The 18,452-nt window shown below is 46.1% G+C and overlaps 1 protein-coding gene across 4 annotated transcripts in view; it reads right to left on the reverse strand.

Moving 5' to 3' along the window:
- Window positions 1-1,321: 1,321 nt before the first annotated feature.
- The window catches only part of DYRK1B (dual specificity tyrosine phosphorylation regulated kinase 1B), a 33,733-nt gene continuing 16,602 nt past the window's right edge, over window positions 1,322-18,452 (reverse strand). For 3 of the 4 annotated variants that reach the window (XM_083455233.1, XM_083455232.1, XM_083455230.1), the window contains exons 2-11: window positions 7,816-7,961; window positions 7,033-7,152; window positions 6,597-6,785; window positions 5,682-5,829; window positions 4,947-5,233; window positions 4,506-4,652; window positions 4,020-4,160; window positions 2,765-3,068; window positions 2,454-2,560; window positions 1,322-2,319 (exon numbers count right to left, since the gene is read on the reverse strand). In XM_083455233.1, the coding sequence (XP_083311359.1) occupies window positions 1,924-2,319; window positions 2,454-2,560; window positions 2,765-3,068; window positions 4,020-4,160; window positions 4,506-4,652; window positions 4,947-5,233; window positions 5,682-5,829; window positions 6,597-6,785; window positions 7,033-7,152; window positions 7,816-7,878 (1,902 nt within the window). In that variant the 5' untranslated portion in view covers window positions 7,879-7,961 and the 3' untranslated portion in view covers window positions 1,322-1,923. Of the gene's footprint in view, window positions 2,320-2,453; window positions 2,561-2,764; window positions 3,069-4,019; window positions 4,161-4,505; window positions 4,653-4,946; window positions 5,234-5,681; window positions 5,830-6,596; window positions 6,786-7,032; window positions 7,153-7,815; window positions 7,962-17,201; window positions 17,561-18,452 lie in introns of those variants that run through there. The other variant, XM_083455231.1, reaches the window with a different exon arrangement.

Raw genomic sequence — 18,452 nt, forward strand, 5'->3', positions numbered from 1 at the left:
CAGCCATCTTTCTTCATTAGCTCTTCTACAGCCGACACTGCCTAGCCTAGCTGGGCCCAAGCCTCTCAACCGGCCTCCCTTCTTTCAGTTGGTAGCATTGGGCGCAAAACTGTGCACATTTTGTTCTAAATAACAAAAAAGCCTGCACTGCATAATCTGCATAAATTATGCAAACATGCTGTGTCCCAAACAACTGCTTCTTGGGGCAGAAGGAAGAGGGCATGGAGTGCAACAGATAATTTGAACACCAGGCCACTGGAAGGCCTTTCCAAGTCATCTTCTGGTTTCAGAACTTGGAATTGCCCCCATGCCTTTCAAACCCATCTTTACAACCAAGAAACATAACAAAAGGCTGAGATCTTTAGGATGCTGATTCCCAGTATCTAATACCATGATACTGTAGACATGGGCCTGAGTGCTGAGGACATAGCACATATCCCTGGAACAAATTCTTGGTCTAAAAAACTGACAGAGGCAACATCCAACCACTCTGCACTTCCATTGAAGCATCACATTTTGCCAGTAGCAGCTGAGTCTGGAACCATGTGCCCTGCTTTCAGAGAACAATGGACAAAACTAACATCTTGTTCAAAAGCCCAAAGGAGCAAGATTACGCTTGCCCTTGTGTTGACTGTATGGTAATTACAATGAAATGCTCTGTGACTGAAATGCTCTTTTTCTGAGAGGGCCCCTTCATGTGTAAGGCCCAGCCAAATCTCATCCAGCTGAGAGGGACGGCAGCCTGCCAAAACTGGAAAAGGACAGTGCTAACACAAGCACCTCCAAGTCTGGTCAGGTACAAGCCCTGATCTGCCTGGCTGTGCAACACAGCAGAACTAAGTGCCTAGTGAGCAACAAGAAGCCACTGGAATAGGGAAACAGGCTCTTTGGGTCACCTCTGGCCTTGTTGCTTCAATTTCTTGCCAATCTAACAGCACACTTGCTATTTATACTACAGCAGCATTTTATGGTGTGGGTGTGTTAAGGGCCAACTCCCTGTTATTAGGAAAAATAATATTGGTGGCATCCCTCTTTCTTTGCTAAGCTTCCACATTTCCTACTCGTGAAAAAAAAAAAGAATCTTAAGCCTGAGCTCAGACGACTGAATCCTGTGCAGGTGCATGAGCTCAAGTAAGGCAGAGGTACAAGTGCACAACCCAGCTCAGCAGCCCTCTCCCTCCTTTGCCACCTTCCTAATTGTGCCCTGCACTAGTATACTTCAATGATGCCAGAGCACGGATCTAAGCACTCCCCCCCGCACTTTCCATCATGTACACACAACAAGAGGCAGGTCCAAGATGGCTGCACACGAGTCAGCATAAACATTCGCTGGTTGGGGCAACCCTTTATTTCCAAGCAGGGGAAAAATTTTTTAGCAGCAATTCCCATGGGACCACATAGGCCACCAAGCCCATCAGTCCACGCAGTGCACAGAAGTCTGACTGTCCATCCAAGCACAGAATGTTGAAATCTCTTGCACCAAGGAAGGGAATGGCTGGCAGGCCACATGCCGCTGAATGATTCAAGAGGGGCTGTGGCCAGGAAAGACCACACAAGTCAGAGAAAGCACTGACCGAAAGGGGGAAGGCGGCATCCAGGCTGCAAGGGCGGTAGGATGCTGGCTCCACATGCTTCCCCCTGTCCTATTCCCCCCTCCCCCCTCCCCTCCCCCCCCCAACAATGCTTACCAGTTGCAGCAAGGTCCTAGGTAGCAACAGGACCTGGTCTCTAGACTGGCCACAGCCAGGCAACCTGACCCATCCCACCGCAAGTCCTGGCCCACTCAGACTCTCACCTATGGAGAAGTGCTCTCTGGGCACTGGTTCCCTGCCCTACAGTCAGTCCTGGCCCGTCCAGGCTCTGGTGCAACAAGGGAGTGCTCTCGCTGGGCACTGGCTCCTAGCCTGCCGGGCCAGTCCATCATCAGGAGCTGGCAGCCGTGCCCTGGGGCACGCAGACACCCATCAGTGCAGTCTCGTCAGTGTCTCGGTGCCCACGCCCGCGGAGAGGATAGTTGAGGCCAAGTCCCTCAGGGCGCGAGCCGCCAGCAGTCCTAGTCCGGAAGGCCGAGGTGCCCAAGTGCAAGGAGGAAGAGCCCAGCCCGGGGGGGTTGCAGTCCAGATGGCGAGGGCCCAGAGAAACCTCCATGGCCTCGGGAAGCGGGGGAGAGAGTGGGAGTGGAGGGCGCTGGTACGGAGGGTGCCCGCTCGGGGGGAAACATGGCATGGCCTGGCTGGGCGTGGGCTTGTGAGGTAAGATGTGAGGAATACTCTCGTTGTCGCCGCTGGCCCAGAGACGCATCTGCTGCTGAGGGGGCGCCTGCAACCACAACAACAAAAAAGAGGGAAACGGTTAGTTAAAGATGAAAATGGAGGGGTTGAGCATGTTAAGGACTGGGGCGACAGAAAGAGCATGGGGAGCCAAACCAGGCCGGAGCCTGACAGGCAACGTACTTGAGGACTCTGCATCTCGCAGTCTGCATGCACGGTGCCCATGCTGCCGTAGTAACGATTGCTGTAACGGTAACCGCGGTTGTCGTTGGAAGAACCACTGGAGCCGCCTGATAGGAAAGGAAAAACGTACACAGTGTCAGAGGCGCAGAACAGGGGCCAAGGTAACATTTGGGCACAGAGCAGGAGATGCTAGGAACAGCTAGACCGACACCCTCCTATGGGGAGAGGTGGAAGAGTATCAGATCACGCAATGGAGATGACTGAGGATAGAGCTGGCAGTGGAAAGGAGGCGGAGGGAGAGATGGACGTACCAGAACTAGACACAGAACTGGTGGTGCTGGTGGAGTGGCTGTGCTCCGTGCCCAGGCTGGGTGAGGTGCTGGCGCTTGTGTTGGTGCCCTCGTCGGCTGTTTTCTTGAAGAAGTTGTGCTGCAGGGCGTAGAAGGGGGTGATGCGGCTACGGGGTTCATAGTCCAGCATGCGCAGCACCAAATCCTTGAACTTCAGGTAGTCCGAAGGCGAATGGCCCTGCTCCCCTGCACGGCGCCCGCCTGGGCCTCCACTCTCCACCCCCAGCACTTCGTGCAGCCGCCGTGTCCCTGGAACCTTGTAGTCCTGAAAGACACCAAGGGATGGTACAGTTAGGCAGACTTTACTTACAGCAAGATAGAGAACGGTCTGTATCAGCCAGGTGGGGTGTTGTGCTACTGTACTCAGTAAAGCCAGAAACATTATCAGTCATGCCAAGTTTGTATTTGGAAAGTAGAAAAGAATTCATTTTATCACAACACAGGGCAAGGCTATTTTATACTCCTAAACCTAAGGAACTCCATCAGAAACAATGCCCTTGTTGATGGTGAAGTTGACATGTTTAATTAGAGAAAAATCACTGTCAATATTTACTAAAGATTTGGAGAAAGGAGTTGACTTAACTCTCTGCAAAAAGCAAGGACCACAGGGCTTCTTGTTCCTGCCCAGGAGTGCCATGCGTTTCTGTCACATGCACCATTCATGTTAAAGGATAGTTATCTTAACACACTTGCAAGATATTTGCCCCATCTATTTCAAATCACCCATGAAAACAAGGGCAACAACTGTGGGGGAGCCTGCTTCTGCCCTCACAGAGAACTCATCTGTTCCAAGGCCTATTAAAAACTCATGTCTTCCCACCTGCATTCTCAAAATCATTCCCCCTCTTCCCTTGAGGTTTCTAGTCTCTTAGCCTGGAGGTTTGAGGGCAGAGCCTGTGCCTTTAGGTTGATTTAGTCAATGGAAATTATTTTCTACCTCCTTGCCATAGAAGTAACCGAAAATGCTGGATACAAAACCACAGTCCCAAAACAAGATACAGTTCAAAGGTCATTGGAAATATTTTGTGGCACAACTAAAAAGCTTACCACAACATGTCCCACCCCCACTAAAACACAAAATGTGAATAGCAAAACTGACAATTCAAAACCTTGTGCTGTGCAGATAATCTTAAAAACATCTGTTGTCTCAGGCTCATTTTAAAGGGAATGCAGAGGGGGAAAGGGCTGAAGATAGGACAGCTGTGCTAAGCATTACCTTCCTGCCATCTTTGCCCCGCCGGAGGACCCAGCCCCCCTCAGGCAGCTTTTCAAAGTACTTCCGAGCTTTGGGAGCCTGCTCCAACATGTGAGGGGGTGGCAGTCCCAACACCTCCACAATCCGGCTCATCTGATCTGCCTGCAAGGGAAAGGCACAGAATCAGGAACAAAAGGTGATAGTTCCCAGCCCCACATGGCTCTTCCTGGCTTTCCAAACCCACTCCTTGTTTCTTTGACGGCCTTCTAAATCCATTCATTTGTCTCCTTGAACCAAGGACCTATTCATGCAGCTCCACACACTTCAACTCCTCCTGCCAGCCAAGCCAAGTTGCTGCTGCATTCTTTGTCTCGATTAGGTGGTTCTGCCCAGCAAGTTCAACAGCTGCCCTTGCTAAAAGCTAGCTGCTACACCAAGTCCTTTGGAGCATAATACCCAGGAGACAATCTCCCCTCCCCTCCCCTGGATCGTCCTCTTTCCACCTACCTCATTGGCGCCACTGAAGAGGGGCTCTCCTGTGTGCATCTCCACTAGGATGCAACCTAAGGACCACATGTCAATTGCCAGGTCATAAGGCATGCCCAGTAGCACTTCAGGTGAGCGGTAAAATCGGCTCTGGATATACTGGTAGATCTACAAGGAAGAAAAGGAAAGATAGGATCAGCTGCTGCACTCTGGGGACTGGAAGGTCACAACAGGTGGGTCTGTCTTCTTTCAGTCCCTTTGCTTCAAATGTTGGCCAAGACAAATAAGGTAGTCCAGTGCCTTCTAAGGCCCTCATCTAGCCAAGACCAAGCTGAAGAAGTCCTAAGAAAATGAGGAAAGCTGTTCAAGCTGACAATTACAAACTTCTGATATCGACCACTAGGAGGCCAGGCACTGGGAGAGGGGCTGCAGTTGGAGAGGTCACAGCAAGGGGTCACTCACCCGCTGGCCCAGCTGGCAGGAGCTGCCAAAGTCCACAATCTTGATGGCACTGCGCTTGGGGTTGCAGAGGAGGATGTTCTCAGGCTTAAGGTCACAGTGGATGATGCTGAGCTCAGGTGTTGCCAGGAAGAGTAATGCAGTGCACAGCTGCTGGGCAAACTTGCGTGTGAGGTTAAGAGAGACGCCACGGAAGTTGGTGTTACGGAGCAAGTCGTAGAGGTTGTAGGACAGCAACTCAAACACCAGGCACAAATGGCTCCGGAACATGAAATGCCGCTTCAAGTGCACTGCAGGTGGGGTGGAGAGAGAAAGTGTGGTGGTGGCATTGCTAGAATACTGCAGCTCCCAACTGATGCTTTGACAACACCCCGCAGCCAGCACTTGTGAACCTCACTGACATATAATTATGACCTCCAGGCATCCCACATGAACATTTCCCACAGTCTTGGAACACAGGTCACTGAGTGCACCACATCTGCAAGCAAAATGATGAACCAATCTCTCCCAATGACCTGAACCCCCACCGACTTCAACTCATGCCCTAACCAGTCTCTCAAACACTATCCAGACCTTCCTTTAATCAGTCACTCACTTATGCAGAGCCTTCCACAAGTTGCCACCAATCTAAATGAAGCACTGGAGACTTCATTTAATGTGCATCTCACCAGTAGTGCTCTCCCTGACCCACTCACACTTCTCAACTAATTCCAAAAACATATCTCTGCAAACTCTCACCAATGTAGTATTTCATCTCTGTGTCATGCTGGTTCATCAGTTCCAGCAATCGCAATTCAATCTGAGCCTGGCTCAAAAATGCCTTCTTGTTCTTGATTATCTTTATGGCCACCCACTCCTGAGCCTGTTGGTCATAGGCCTTCACCACCTAGCAGGGAGAAAAAGACACATCAATATAATGTTATCGCAGTGGTGCCAAGAAGTAATGACTTTGGGGAGAACCACCAAATCAAAAGTACCGCTGGGCAGGGGGAACATTCAAGCATCCACACACATAGTGGTCATCTTATTTATTTATTGCTCTTCCTCAGAAAGAGGCCAGGGCGATGTACACGTGCAAAACTTTGCTTAGGATGGGAATGAAACGTCAACCCCAGTTACTTAAAAGCAGGTCAGAACCCAACAAGCTGCCTTATACCAAACAACACTAATGAGCCATCTGGCTTATACTTTCTCTATCAAGGACAACCAAAGTGATGATGTCCAGATGTTGTTGGACTCTCATTGTAGTCCCAGCCAGTGCAGCCAATGGTCATGGATGATGGGAGCTGTCGTTCAGTAACACCTGGAAGATACCATGTTGGTTATCTCTCGTCTGTACTGACTAGCAGAGGATCTCCAAGGTTTCAGTTAGGTATCTTTTCCAGCCCTGCCTGGATATGCTAGAGACTGAACCTGTGGCCTTCTGCAAACTAAGCTTCTGCTCTACCAATGAACTACAGCCTTTTCCCTTTGGCAAGATTACAGGCTGTGTGTTCCAGTGACTGCGGGGCATGCTCCCTTTTGATCTTGCCAAAGGCACATTTGCTGGGGAAGGAGAACCTAGAGCAATGACCACCAGAGCACAGGCTGCAACTTGCTATGTAGTTACAGATGTGGATACAGAAGAAGTCTCTCTCCTGGCTGCCCTCTGACCTGTCCAAAGGATCCCTTGCCAATGAGCGAGTCTATTTCATAGCGTTCCAGCCAGCGCTCCCCGTTGCGAACAATGTAATCATAGTTGTCGTCATCGTAGCCCTCGTTGTGCACTTTCCGTTCCTTTTTGGTGCTTGTATCCTCGGGTGCCACCTGCAGGGCTCGGCGTTTCTTCTTAGCATAATAGACCTGGCAGCAAAACGTAGGGTCAGTGCACAGAGTACAAGGAACCTTTCTTTTAAGATGAGGAATTGCACCTCCCCATAGCAGTATGGGGAAGTGAACCAAACTCTCTGGCAGGGCAGAAGAGCTAAGGAAGGGTGCCATCAACATGCCGCACAGAGGGAAGAAGAAGTGCAAAGATGTTTAAATCATCACTATTCCCAATGCTTTAAGGAACTGGTCAAAGCTGTCACCACAGAGAAGGTCCTCTTACCTCATTGATATGTTTGTAAGTTTTGATAAGGTCGACAGACAGCTTGCGCAGTGGGGCTGTGGCAGAGTCCCGAAAAGTGAGCGGGATTCTTCTCTGCAGGATGGCCAGGTCTGGCATGATCTGTGGGAGAAAAGGAGGGGGGGTAGATAAGTCCCTAAAGGTCATGGGCTTGAAATAGTTTCATGATGGGGCTAATAGCATGTGTTCCAGCCGCCAGCAGGAAGCAGCGATTGACAAGGGCTTCATTCTATTCCACTAAAAACCCTGTTTTTTTTTATGTCTTTTATGTACTTGGAGGTAGAAGGTTTGCAGGAGACAGAGTGAGTGAGTGAGTGAGTGAGTGAGTGCAGGGGTCGTGCTGAGATTACTAACCTTTTAAACTTAGTAGATTCAGTCTGCAGCCCACATCTAATTTCCCCCACGGTGTAGGAAAGAGGTTGCTATCAGTCCAGGTTAAGTGGCTCTCACCACACATAATGGCTGATTCCAGTGGCAATTGCATTAGGGGTTTGCTTCATCCCACAATGACTCCCCTCTGCATGCCTTGACTAGATACTGAACTTAGAGCCTCAAACCTAATAGCCATTGTCTCTATGATGTGAGCTAAATAAAAACAGAGATTCACACCTGTATCAGCCTCATGTAGATTTTACTTGGAATGACCACAGGTTGAAGAGTGGGAAAGGAGCTGAGCTGCTGTGTGTATTTACAAGCATACAGTCTGAAGAGGAGACAGCTGATTCAGGGGGAGCCCCCGAAAAGGCTGAATTTCCAGGAAATTACCTGCTGATGCTCAGCCATGGGCTGGATGCTGGAGAAGGGAGCATGGCTGTGCTGGCTCGACATGATTGTCTCAGTAGGAAGAGAGCGGCCCAGAGAGGCAACCTGGCTGCAGGGCGGCAGCTGGCATTGTGGAGTGCTGCTGCCACCTAGAGGGCACAAAAATAGTTTGGTGAGGGGTTTTTTTTTTAATCACCACACATGCCTGCACTTCCCAGAAATAGCTCCCTGCTTTCACCACAAAAAGCATTCCAATTTAAGAAGAGAGTCAGGTATCTTGATTACAGTAGGGGTGAGGATATGGTCAAGAACCCAGGTTCTATTCTTAGCTTTTTAATGGGAGGGGGGCAGTAGATCCAATTTCCTGAAACAACCCAGGATAGAGAGCTTCATCCAGTGAACTGAAACAGTGACACAAATGTATTAGAAAAGACAGTCTAAAAGGTGTTTGCATTTCATGGTATTATTAAGCAAATTTATATTTGCAATACCGAAAACCACAAAACAGAGTTCAGGCATAAGGGCTGGTGCTTAATGTAAGCATTTCCCAGCCTTCTTTATTTGTTTTGATTACATTATACCTTCATTATACTAAGCAAGGGTCCACTAAATTCTGCAACCTCAAGCTACCACAGCTTGGGGGTGGGGTGGGGGATGACAGGCCTCTTGTTATCTTTCCCAGACTGACTGCATAGCAGCTTTAAGTGAATGAAAGCTGAGAGAAGAGTATAAGGAAGCCATCAACTGTTAGCACTGGGATCAAGACTATGCAAATAGGAAGGGAGAAGGCACATATGAAGGACTCCTAGATTCAACTGCTCCCTCAGTATGGCATAGTGTGGCTAGGGTGTTGTACTTGGACCTGGGTTCAAAACACTCTCCAGCCTTGAAACTCACTGGGTGAGCTCCAGCTCTTTTAGCTGTCTTATCTCACAGGGACGTTAACAAAATAAAATGGGAGAAGCAGGACCATGTACACAACCCTGAGTCTATGGGAGGAAGGGCAGAATCATGAAATGTATTCCTGAATGCTTTAAGGTCTAGGTATTGTGTTCCATGTTTTGTAATCAAGGACGCTTACCTGAGTGCATGTGCACCTTTACCATTAATGGCCTTTTGGGAAGGGAAAGAGGCAAGAGGAGAGGCTACAGCTTGAACTGTGCAGAGGAGAGGTAACTACAGAAAAACAGGCAGAGGTGTTTGCATGTCAGACACGGTCAGAGGCTCCAGCAAAATCATAGGGATTGTCAGAACTGAAGGAAAGCTGGGCAGAATGTGGTCACTGTACTGTATCTTATTATGCAGCCACACCTCAAAGTTACAGATCTCTCTTTTGAATGAAGTTAAAGAGAGGGATTCCCTCAGCGCCCACTGGGAGTCAATATCTGTGCTGTTTCTAACATGATCTCTATCTGGAGTTTGCTTCTCCTCCCCCCAAAACAGCAATTCTCCATTGGTGATGCTATGAACATGTCAACTTTTCTTACTGCAGGTTACTAAACAGATTTACACCCCCTTTTGGAATAATTCAGTTTAATTCCGTTACTGTTGCCATGTATATTTTTTTAATGTCTGTTTTTTAAATGTCTGTTTTATTATCTGTTTTAGTTTTGAAATACTGTTAATTATCATTTTAATATATATGGTATTTTCTACCGTGGCACCATCTGGTGAAGAATGGTTTATAAATACTCTAAACAAACAAACAAACAATCAAAAGATACAAAACTGTCTTTTATGCTACTGGTGCCCAGGACATACATTTCCATTTTGCAGACACTTCTGCCCCGATATACACACCCATATATCTATTAGAATACATTCTTTACATTAAAATTTATATTACTGTATTAGCCTGATTATAAGCGTCACTTCTTCCCCAAATTCCGACCATGAAAAGTTAAAGTGTGGCTTCTATTCGTGACCTTATGGTATGCAGCCAGGAGCGCGGCAAAGCGGTGCTTGCCCCCCGCCCTCTCTCCCAAGGCCGGGATGGGAGACAGCAAGGTAGGGGAAAGGCCGCTGGCAACGCAGTGCGCCTCCTCCACCCCCCATGCAGCCAGGAATGGAGCGGCTTATATTCGGGTATTTTTTCTTTCCCCCCCTCCAATTTTAAAGGTGTGGCTTATATTCAGGCCAATACGGTATTTTGTACAACCTGTATCCAATTTTCATCTCCTTGTAAGATAAGGATCAACTGATGTGGTCCCCTTGGCCAAATCTGGCCCTTTGAGGTATGTTATGTTTCCCCTACTAATTTTTAGTCCCAAATCCAAGAGAGGGATCTGGATGAAAAGCAACAGTAGGAACAGGAGCTTACTGGCAAACCACTTTTAAGGGATGGCCTACCACAGACAACTTTCTTATCAAAGTGAACCTCCAGGAAAAACGATCTGCTAACTGAAGTTCTAATATTACTACATAAACATGATGGTGTATACTGTTTGCTTACAACAAATAAATAAAATAAATATTCTATGATGTGATAACCTATATAAGGTCTACTTTTGCTTTAAAAACAAAACAAAATCTGACGTTCTCACAGTGTTGAATTTTGCAGCCAGAGTCATGTTCTCTGTTATCCCAGAACACACATAGCCTTGCTAAGAATTCAATAATAGCCAAGCCTACTATTATTTTTAAAAAGCATTTCTAATATTATTTACGTATGTAATAAAAACCGTTAAATTACTCTGAGGGATTGTGAATGCAACAACCCAGATCTGTACCCCCCCCTCCAGTATGTTTAATTTTTATTCAATTGTATTCTTCTTTTTCTATTTCCTTATTTCTTCCAAGCCAATTCTATTACAAAGAAAAAACCACCTACATAATTAAAAAGCCAATTCCCAGAGCCACACATTAACAGGGCCTGAGGTGCCACTGCAACACAGACCCTCCTTCCATGTGCACACACCTTGCCCTTCCGGACACACATTGTATAGATTTTACAATCTAAGATGTCAGAACTTTATTCTCAGTGGCTCCCATGGAATTCCATGGAGCAAGGGGGGAAAACTGGAGCACATTTGAGAAAGGCAGAACCCAGTGCCTGGAGCAGGGAATAATTTAGGCCTCACCTCAATGCAGCTCTTGAATTCCCCCTGAACAAATCTAGAATCATAGAACAGAACAGAATCTAATTGTAGAGTTGGAAGGGACCATGGGAATCATTTAGTCCAACCACCTGCAATGCAGGAATATTTTGCCCAACGTGGGGCTCAAACCCACAACCCTGAGATTAAGAGTCTCATGCTCTACCAACTGAGCTATCCAAGATCACTGAATCTTCCAGTTCAGTATTGTCTACTCTGGGGTACTGTCAACCCAGCACCCATGAAGGCTTTTTCTGGAGTCCCGAGGCCCAAGGTTGCACACCCTCAATATTTTTTGGATTTTGGGGGAAGAGGGGATGGCAGAACAGTGTAGAGCAGTTGCTGGAGCTGGAAGGGCAAGTCCTCTTGCATTATATTTGTGGTTTTTTGGTGGTGGCAGGAATCATTTTCCTGTTCCCTGAGTGTCTGGTTTGTTGCCTGCCAGTGATGTAGAGCTGGCGGCAGGCACTTGCTTCACCCCATGAAGAGGTTATCTGTGGATGCTTGACTGACAGAGGTTCACTTGGGCAGAGAAAGAGGAAAAATGTACAGTGGTACTTCGGGTTAAGTACTTAATTCGTTCCGGAGGTCTGTTCTTAACCTGAAACTGTTCTTAACCTGAAGCACCACTTTAGCTAATGGGGCCTCCTGCTGCCACCGCACGATTTCTGTTCTCATCCTGAAGCAAAGTTCTTAACACGAGGTACTATTTCTGGGTTAGCAGAGTCTGTAACCTGAAGCATATGTAACCTGAAGCATATATAACCCGAGGTACCACTGTATGTGTGTGAGAGGGAGGGAGAGAGGAGGTAGTCTGTGGGAGAGGTAGACATGCACGGAGATGTGGGTGGTGCTGTGGTCTAAACCACTGAGCATTCTGGGCTTGACGATCCTGCACTGAGGAGACACAGAGACAGAGGCATATGTAAGGGGAGTATGTGTGTGTTTGTGTGTGTGTGTGTGTGTGTGTGTGTGTGTGTGTGTGTGTGACAGCTGTATGTGCTGTGATTATGGGAGAAAGAAGTGGGTGAGGTGTGTGCGAATGTATAGTCTCTGAGTTTATGTGGTCTGTGAAACAGATGCACTTGGGCAAAGAAAGGTAGAGATGTAGGTGTGGTTGTGTATACAGTGGTACCTTGGGTTACATACGCTTCAGACTCCGCTAGAAATAGTACCCAGAAATAGTACCTCAGGTTAAGAACTTTGCTTTAGGATGAGAACAGAAATCGTTCTCCGGCGGTGCGGCGACAGCAGGAGGCCCCATTAGCTAAAGTGGTGCTTCAGGTTAAGAACAGTTTCAGGTTAAGAACGGACCTCCGGAACGAATTAAGTACTTAACCCGAGGTACCACTGTAGTTGGAATATGTGTTTAAGAGAGCGAGAGAAGGATGGATGTGCATCCTTCTGTATGTGTGTTAGAGAATTAGTGTAGTGTGGCCATCTTGTATATATATTTTTTGGTACTGGGGAATGCTCTCTGTTCTTATTAGATAGCAACATCATCAGTCTGTATGTGCAAAATGTCAAGATTGTATGTCAACAACCAGGGCCAGCAAAACACTGCTGACTTCCTGCAGGTAGCATGAGGTTGTTCAGTAGGTGGGAGGGAAGCAACAATGACTGGATTCTCTCTAATTTTGTGTTATGCCATGCCCTTATTGCAGCAATTTTGTGACTGGTGCCCATATAGTTTTCTCAAAATTCTAAATGGGCCCACTACCTCTGGTCACCAATGATTGGTGACTGACAGGCCAGTTTTCCCAGCCTGCAAGCAGGATTTGAACTCAGAACCCTATTCATGCAAAGCATGTGCTCTGTTACTGACACATGGCTGTAATTCACCTCAGTGAGGGAAAAGCCAAGCACTGTATTTAGGGACACTATTGTCTTCAGCTCACCAAAGCACAGTCTATCCTTCCACAAAGAAGGATTAAGGACCAGTACCATATATAGGCCCTCCCTCCACAAATACTCAACCTTTCACCATACGTTTCACTTGTGCATTGTGTTTTTAATATTTTATTGGGAGCCGCACAGAGTGGCTGGGGCAACCCAGTCAAATGGGTGGCAAATAAATAATAAAATTATTGTTATGATGATGATGATGATTAATACAAATGAAAATCTTAAGTAGCCGAAGCAGTGCTGCCACATCAGATGCTCTTAAACTATTTTCTGGGACTCATGGTAATATAATTTGTTGCTAAACAAGTACACTATGGCCTTACAATTTCTTTATGTAAACATCCTCAAGCAGCACAAGCAAATCATATGTTGCATTACTCAGCAGTCAAAACATAGGGGCTGGTTCACACATTAATGCAGCATGTAGTCACCACATGCAGTGGGCAATTAGTCGTGTTGCTAATGTTATCATTTAAATTTATATTCTACTTCTACTGGCAAGGCGTCAATGAAGTTGTACCTTTACAGTATTATATGCTGTTATTCACTGATTTTACCTAACAACTCAAAGCAATACAGGCAACGCTCAGCTTATGCAGGGGTTACGTTTCAGGGATGGCATGTAAAGCCAAAATACTGTATAGTCAGTGGGTTCAACGGTGGGTGGGATTGCCAAAGCCTTTCCCCCCCGGACAATTGCCCTCTTTCCATCCCCTTTTTAATTTTCTAAATCTGAATGTGTACAAGTTAAATGTGCACAAATTGCGAGTTAACTGTATACAGATAGCAGTTTGTAACCACCTTGTGCATGAATCTCCCCAGGATCGGTGCATGCATAGATTCCACTTAGACCTCTGAGTGGGGAAGCAGATGCAACTTGACTAGAAAATCACGTGAACTATTCTTAAATTAGTTGAAAATACAGTGGTGCCCCGCAAGACGAATGCCTCGCAAGACGGAAAACCCGCTAGACGAAAGGGTTTTCCGTTTTTCAATGCGCTTCGCAGGACGAATTTCCCTATGGGCTTGCTTCGCAAGACGAAAATGTCTTGCGAGTCTTGAGATTTTTTTTTGCTCCCCACCCCCTTTTTCTAAGCCGCTAAACCGCTAATAGCCTTTTAGCAGCTAATCCGCTAATCCCTTAAGCCTTTAATAGCCGCTAATAGCCGCTAAACCGCTAATAGCGCTAATCGGGTTGCTTCGCAAGATGAAAAAACCGGTAAACGAAGAGACTCGCGGAACGAATTAATTTCGTCTTGCGGGGCACCACTGTATATTAAATATACTATATGGAAGTTTATTTAATATTTTTATTAAATCTACTACTTCCTTACATTTTAAAGCCGTAACCGCCATGGGAAGGTGCGGCAAAGCTCTTTGCCGCCACAGGGAAGCACAGCGCACCCTCCGCCACCAAGGAAAGGCGCGGCGAGGCCCTCCATCTCTGTGGGGATGCTTGAGGAGGCCCTCCACAGCCATGGGGATGCCTACAAAGCCCTCCGCTGCCGTGAATATATATTGTGATATATCAAGATATTGTGATGTTTAGTTGATGATGTATTGTGATATTGAAAACCAGATATCGCCCAGCCCTACTTGTGATCCCCAGCAACTGGTAAAGTCATACTATCTCCATCATGGCTAGTAGGCATTGATAATTTGTCTAAACACTCTTTAAAGCCATCTGACAGATCGCTATCGCTATTTCCATTTTACTAGGCAGTCAGTTTTAATTTACCCATGGAAGTTGGAGCTAGCACCTAGATTCATATAGCACATATTATAAAGTGAATGAAGATGAATAGTAGTCAGGCTAGAAGAACCAGCCCAGGTCTTACAGATTATGCTGCCAAATATTTAGGCTTATATAGTGGCCTAATTGGGACTAACAATTGACAACTTCAGTTTACTTCACTTATATCCTACCAGAGCAACACGAGCTCAAAACAAATTGCGTGTTTATATTTTTCCAAATCCTGTGACGCAGGATGGCGGACTATAGTGATATGTCCAGTGTAGAAACCATAGCTGGACAGGGATTTGAACAGGGACTCCCACATCCAACCTAGCACTTTAGCTACCGGACCACACTGGTTCTCTGCATCATAGCACACTAGCAAGATAGGAGACCGCCAACAAAACCTGAGTCTGAAGCATGACCCCTACAACACTGTGGAACCATTCAAAAATATGTATCTTTAACACCTACAAAGTTTGTGTTTCGAGTTACATAGCTTTCCTCTTACTTGTGCTTCTGGCTGCTCTCCACCAGGGGGAAATTTGCCCTTTTAGAAATATAGGTATTGCTGGCCTAGACAGTGCTCAGTTTGTACATAAAATGCAATTTTATTACTATTGCTGGTGCCTCGGCAACCATCAGAACTACTAGGTACTATTCTTAGCTGTGGAAAGGACATGTTAGAGTGGCTGGAATGAAGTACAGCAGCACACAGGCAGAGAGAGCTAATGGTTTCTATTCCTAGGTCTGCTACATGGAGGCACAAAACTCAGTACCGATTTGGCAGAAAGAGTGCTTGCTTGAGGTCCCACTAGATCCAATTCCTGGCAACACAGCACCCCTCTATCACCAAGCTGGCTGCAGCTGCATGCTTATTAACACAGCTAGTTAATTAATGGAAGGGTTTCAAAGCTGGGCTTCTGCCCTTTATGGACAGACTAGTTAAGTGCAATTTCTGGCAAAGAAGTGCAAGGCTACTGACATCATATTCCTTATTTATTTAACGAAGGGCCTAAAAAGAGACAGACCCACTTCTCAACCGGAGGTTGGCACAAATAAAAACAATGTGGGGTTTAATAAGCATGTGACATCGCAAGTTTTCACTCAGAAGCAAGTTGTGGAAGTTCCTTTGCAGCTCAGCCTGACTCTAGGGTTTCTCCTAAGCCTCTTCTCACAATGAAGAGCTACAACATCTATCTTTAAATCAGGGGTTCCTAATATGGTGCTTGTGGGCACGCATGTGCTTGCCTTTCCTAGTGTCCACAGGGTCCGCCCCCGCTGCCCACTGATATCAGACTTGAAAGAATCTTTCCATTGTAGCCAATAGAACAGGTTGCAGGGGGTGCTTGGTTGCAGGGTGTGTGTGGTGCCCACAACAGTTTCTCCAGTATGCCAATGTGCCCATGGGCCTAAAGGGTTGACAACCCCCATTTCCCCAGGATTGATGTCTTTATTAATAAAGAGGGCTATGTACCATTCCAATATGCCTGAATTTGTCAGGCATAGTGTGGAATTTGGTATTCTGAGCAGTTCAGTTTCCAATGCTTAAGAGCAGCTTTTTCAGCTGTTATAGCTGAGGAGCAAAGCTTAGAAGTATCCAGGCAGTGCCTAATGAACCCTCTAGAATTGTGCTCTGCCTTGCTCAGCTCCCATGGCTCATATTCCCTCTTCTCTTACCCGCCAAAAGCCACTGGTCCTCATTCCCCTTTCCCCATCCCCTCTCATCTTTCATTTCTCCAATACTTGACCAACCTCCCCTCAAACACTCCTTGAAAATCATATGAAATCTCATGCAGACACTTGCATAATTTATTATCAACATTAAATCTGGAGTTCCTAAAACCACTGGTAAGAGCCTATATGTGAAAGTAAAAATTCCAACACAGAGTCCAGGGCACATTCTATTTTCTACATGCAGACTCAGGTTGACATATATGAAGATTTGGTCTTAGATTTTTCATTTAAGTTTCAAAGCCAAGAGATATAATTTTGCTCTTTGCCTGTGGCTCTGCTTCTCTTTTAAGGCATTTTCATTTATAAAAGAAAGGGTCACAGATTAATTTAAAGTACATCTCCACTTCCCTTTTAGTAAAACATGCAATTCCCTAATCCACAAAGATAACAGCTAGTTCCCTACAGAGCTCTACAACCATCAAGATACAATGATTCAAAGGGTGCCAAAACTGCATATGAAACTCAGGCATCATCCATACAAAGGTGGTAGCTATAAGCATGCTCCTTATATGTGTTTGCGTATGTATTCACAATTAAAAAGTTATCCTAACTCAGTCACATAGCTCATGTAGTCCCGAAGACCTACTCCTTCCCAGAGTCTCATTCTTGAAGCACTGAAGAAAAACCACACCTTGTGTCCCAAGCAAAGCTATTCAACATATTTTTCAAAGATGCCCAAACCCTAGATTTCTTGGCCTTCTTCCCCAGGGTATTTTCAGATTTCACCTAAGCCCATTAAACACCAAAAGGAGACAACAACCTCCCTCTCCCATCTACAGAGACTTTCCTCAGTGCATAATAGTCCTCCAGCTTCCTTCTAGTCTCCCTCAGTTGCTGCTCTTGGCCTCATAGCTTAGAACAAAGACATATATGATCAGATAACCAGTATTTTCTCATTTGCCACACATGGTCCCTACCTGTGACCATTTTCCTGTTGTAGCAGGCTGAGGGCAGAAAGCAAGAAGGCTCCTGTCGGGCCCAATGCGATTGCAATGTCAGCAGCATCGTATTGAGATGGGTCTCAGTGTTCGAGGGGATCACCATGGGAAAAGTTATCTAACCACACCATCTACTCAAGTCCACACCATGGGAAGCTGTTCGCTGAAGTCCACTTTTTGGCTGTTGCTCACCCGGGTTGTGCTCCCGAGAGAGTGTCTTAAAGCACTAATCAGAAAGCAGTGCTACACAGCTGTCATTGCAGAGGCTATGGAAGGTCAGCGGGCGTGGAATGCTCTCTTGGCTGGATCAAAGCAAACAGCTGGTTACATGCCATGGCCAAGTGGAAACTGATCAGAGGAACAGCTGACATAAGGTTTCCAAACGCAGGCCAGAGAAACCACTAAGGAGAGGGGCTGAAACGTGCCAATTCCAAACTCCTCTTTTCTAAAATGTTACCTCCAGGCCCCTGTTTGCCTCTTTGAACTTTCCCAAAGGAATTAACTCATTGGTGCTGGTTTCTAAAAACCTGAATGGTCACTGAACAAGCTGTTTCTGCTAAATCCTTAGAGACAAGAGGAGTGTGGGACAGGAGTCTAAACTGACCACATGTTATCACTATTTTTGTAGAAAAAAATAGTAATATTAAAAAATGCAGTTTCAGTATCTTTACGAACATGTAATCATTTTGTGAGGGTTTTTGCAGGTGGTGATGTTAGCATAAATTTCCAGACCCCATTTTCCTAGTAACTAAAACCTTAGCCAACCACCACTGGAATAATAGTTTCAGACATTCACTCTGAGAGGTGTGTGTTTGTTTTGGGGGGGTGGGTGGGATGGCTAACGGCTTTCCTGACTAAAATATCAATCATGCTTTCTGACAGGCAAATATAGTATTTTACAATGGATCTCCCCCTTCCCCAACAATCAGTCTCATTAAAAATCCAAATGAGGCAATATTCAATCTTTGACTGAAACTCTAGTGTCTTTTCAAATCAGAGCAAGCCATTGTCCATTGCACTGATACTTCTATAACCAAACTTTTGATTCCAGCACCATCAAACCATCATCCTTTTGGCTCCTTTTAGCTCATGCTGCTCCCATCACCATGAAAATCCGCATCCACCACATGCAAAAGTGGAAGTGTTATGCAAGAAGATGGCAGCCAGAGCATATGAATCCAGTATCAGGAGTTACTGTTTTGAGGATTTCTTCACACCAAAACTTTTAGA

Source organism: Podarcis tiliguerta (genome assembly GCF_965153285.1).
Source record: "Podarcis tiliguerta genome assembly, chromosome: 8".
NCBI classification, from domain to species: domain Eukaryota; kingdom Metazoa; phylum Chordata; class Lepidosauria; order Squamata; family Lacertidae; genus Podarcis; species Podarcis tiliguerta.